We start from the raw sequence: 3589 nt of genomic DNA on the forward strand, positions 1-3589 counted from the left end.
GGGTGGGGAAAGGGGAAGGGGGGGGGGAGAACTTCAGAGTACTGGAAACTGGGAATGTGCTGGGTGAGGGGTACAACCCATTTTGGAGAAGGTCCTCTGCGGGTTGCGCCCCATACACTGGGCCCAGCTGTGCACACAGCTGGAACTGCGGAGAACCAGTCCCCTCTACTCCGCCACCCAAATTCCGAGAAGTCGAGCAGGAAACCTCTGGGAGCCCGGCGCTGGGCAGAGGCCTCCCCTGCGGGGCCTGTCACACGCCCGGCGGGTGCAAATGCCGCTGGCGCCTCTCTGCGCCCGGGCGAGATAAGCGTCTGAGCCAGGCAGAGCGCGGGCTGAGTCTGCCCGCGCGGGGGCCCCCACACGCCCTCGGTGCCCCGCCCGGGCAGTGTTGCGGGCGGGGTGCTCATGCTCGGCCCCTCTCTCTCCTTCCAGGGTCTGCGCATCGCCACCAGCATGAAGCTGGTTCCCGTCGCCCTCATGTACCTGGGCTCCCTCGCCTTCCTGGGCGCCGACACCGCACGGCTCGACGTGGCGTCAGAGTTCCGAAAGAAGTGAGTCGCAGGCAGCTCCTTCTCCAGTCCTTGTACCTGGGAGACGGGGGAAACTGGCCGTTGTCCCCGAGGGGTTAGAAGTGGATGGGAGCCGGTCGGGACCGGAACCTTGCCTGGATGCATGCTAATCGAGCCTATTTGTATTTTCTAGGTGGAATAGGTGGGCTCTAAGTCGCGGGAAGAGGGAACTTCGGGTGTCCAGCAGCTATGCCACCGGGCTCACTGACGTGAAGGCCGGGCCTGCCCAGACTCTCATTCGGCCCCAGGACCTGAAGGGCGCCTCTCGAAACCCCCAGGCCAGGTAACTATGCCCTTAGTTGAAGCGGGGTGGGCAGGGGGAGCTCTCCACCACCACCCTGGCCCTGGGGATCGTCAGGGATGTTTGGCAGTTCAGACGGCGGTAGTTTTCAGTCCCTCTGGTCCTTGAATGACTCGGATTCCTGGTGGCTGGGGCCAAAGCCCTGCTTGATGGGGGTCTCATGTTACCTTCCTTCACTTCCCCAGCAGTCCGGACGCCGCCCGCATCCGAGTCAAACGCTACCGCCAGAGTATGAACAATTTCCAGGGCCTGCGAAGCTTCGGCTGCCGCTTCGGAACGTGCACGGTGCAGAAACTGGCGCACCAGATATACCAGTTCACAGACAAGGACAAGGACGGCGTCGCCCCCAGGAGCAAGATTAGCCCCCAGGGGTACGGCCGCCGGCGCCGGCGCTCCCTGCCCGCGACCGGCCTGAGCCGGACTCTGTTGTTCCCGGAGCCACGGGCACGCGGGGCTCCGGCCTCCCGGGTGCATCAGGTGCTCGCCAACCTTAAGATTTAGGCGCCTGTGGCAGCAGCGAACTGGCGCGCGTATGCATCCCGCTGACTTCCCCCGGGGCGGAGGGCTTCCCTGGGCCGAGCCCCTCAGCGGATGGAAACCGGGCTGAGACAGCCCTGCCGAGACCGGGAGTCCGGCAGGCACGGTCCAGCGGCGAGCCCTGGCTTTGCAGGAGCCCCTTCTCCGAGGCACCGTTCCCCACGTCCCAGCCCGGCCCAGGTGCCCCGTGGGGGCAGAGGAATGCGAGGGAGTGTCTGCCAGGCTCACGGAAGGGAGAAACTGAGAATTAAATGCTTGAGACCCCCGGGGACAGGGGTCCGAGTCACTGCCGTGCCTTCCCACAGACTGATTTCTCACGGGGTGTCACCCCACCGGGGCGCAAGCCTCACTATTACTTGAACTTTCCAAAACCTAGAGAGGAAAAGTGCAATGCGTGTTGTATATACAGAGGTAACTATCAATATTTAAGTTCGTTGCTGTCGAGATTTTTGTTGTAACTTCAAATATAGAGATATTTTTGTACGTTATATATTGTATTAAGGGCATTTTAAAGCAATTGCATCGTCCCCCTCCCCACTTATTTTAATACGTGAATGTCTCAGCGAGGTGTAACGTTGTTTGCTGCGTGGACTGTGTGAGTGTGCGTGAGAGACTGATTACCTCTTGTGGAAGAAGGAAACACCGTGTCTCTGTATAATCTATTTACATAAAATGGGTGATATGCGAAATAGCAAATCAATAAACTGTCTGGATGCTGATTAATTCTGGGCTCACGAGTCTTGGGAGGGAGGGTACCCCTGGTCCCAGTGCGTCCGGGAGCCTCGGGCTCCCGCCGCCTCGCTTGGGAAGGTGGCACGGCTGCGCGGGCGCGTGCTGGCGGGTCCCCCCGCGGGCCGAGCCGTCCCGAGCGCTGCTCTCCTTGCGGGGCGCGCGGAGCGCCTGTCCGAGCGGGTCCGGGCTTCGCGGAGGCGCCTAAGGTCGCAGCCTCGCGTGGCGGCCGGGCCGGGCGGGGTGGGGTGAGCCCCAGCGGGGAAGCGAGCTTGGATTCTCCGGGTTGCGCAACAGAGTCCCAGATTTTATGGAGTTGCTCGCGGAACCCGACGCAGAAGCGCGCCTCGGAGAGCTGGGGTGGTCTCCGAGGCCTTCGAAGTGAGGAGTTATTCCGGCTGCCGGGTGTTAAAGTCAGAAGCAACTCCAGCAAAACGTTCGCGCTGCTCGGGGAATCGGCAGCCGCGCCAGTAACCCCAGTCCTCGGCCGGCCCGGGGCCCCAGCGAGCCCGCGGGCTCATCGGCGAGGCTGTGGCGCCCCCGGCCGGCCGCCCGGGAGAGGCCCGAGAGCCGTCAGGCAGTACGTGCGGGTTAATAAGTCCTCCTACGTGGGAGTCAGCACACAGCCTTAATGAGAGAGGAAAGAAAAAAACAGTTTGCAGATGCCAGCCAGGCCCGGCCCCCCCAGACCTGCGCGGCGGCTCCCAGTTCGGGACCGTGACTCAGCGCCCACACGCTGCGCGGCGTGCAGCTGCTGGCCGGAGGCGGGACTGACGGACGTGCCGCCGGAATCGTGCGCCTCTGACGGCCTGAGACCTTCATTGTTCCGCCTCCCCTTGCCGCTCTCCTCTTCCTTCCTCCTCCCCAAGCCTTTTCATTTTCCGTCACTTCTCCCCAGCCTGCCTTCTGCTCCCTCCTTCCTTCCCCTCCTTGCTTTCTTTATGCCTTCTCATCTTAGAGGGGTGACCCCGGTTCCGGTCATAGAAGCTGGACACTCAGCCCCAGTGAGGGACTAGAAGGTCAGGGGACACGGGAACGGGTAGGACAGAAGGGGAGGCTAAGGGGAAGCCCGCCTGATTTTGATTTCCCTGCCCCATTTGTGTCATTCAATGTCCTGAAGACCCAGGATGCAGACCAACTGCTTGTCCTTTTCAGAAAGTTTCCCTGGCCTTTCTACTTCAAAGCATGGCTAAAATGTTGGTGCTTACAGGTGACCTCAGAAACCTTCCTGAGAGGGGCGCCTGGGTGGCTCAGTCGTTAAGCGTCTGCCTCCGGCTCAGGGCGCGAGCCCCACATCAGGCTCCTCTGCTATGAGCCTGCTTCTTCCTCTCCCACTCCCCCTGCTTGTGTTCCCTCTCTCCTGGCTGTCTCTCTCTCTGTCGAATAAATAAATAAAATCTTAAAAAAAAGAAAGAAAGAAAGAAAGAAAGAAAGAAAGAAAGAAAGAAAGAAA

General features: G+C 61.0%; 1 protein-coding gene across 3 annotated transcripts in view; it reads left to right on the forward strand.

The window, feature by feature from the left end:
- Positions 1-379: 379 nt before the first annotated feature.
- The window catches only part of ADM (adrenomedullin), a 4199-nt gene continuing 989 nt past the window's right edge, over positions 380-3589 (forward strand). The window contains exons 1-3 of one of the 3 annotated variants that reach the window (XM_008683786.2): positions 380-551; positions 703-852; positions 1059-2130. In XM_008683786.2, coding sequence (XP_008682008.2) covers positions 406-551; positions 703-852; positions 1059-1371 — 609 coding nt within the window. In that variant the 5' untranslated portion in view covers positions 380-405 and the 3' untranslated portion in view covers positions 1372-2130. Of the gene's footprint in view, positions 552-702; positions 853-1055; positions 2131-3589 lie in introns of those variants that run through there. The other 2 variants (XM_040630774.1, XM_008683784.2) reach the window with 2 other exon arrangements.

Source organism: Ursus maritimus, unplaced genomic scaffold (assembly GCF_017311325.1).
Source record: "Ursus maritimus isolate PB19 unplaced genomic scaffold, ASM1731132v1 scaffold_16, whole genome shotgun sequence".
Taxonomy (NCBI): Eukaryota; Metazoa; Chordata; class Mammalia; order Carnivora; family Ursidae; genus Ursus; species Ursus maritimus.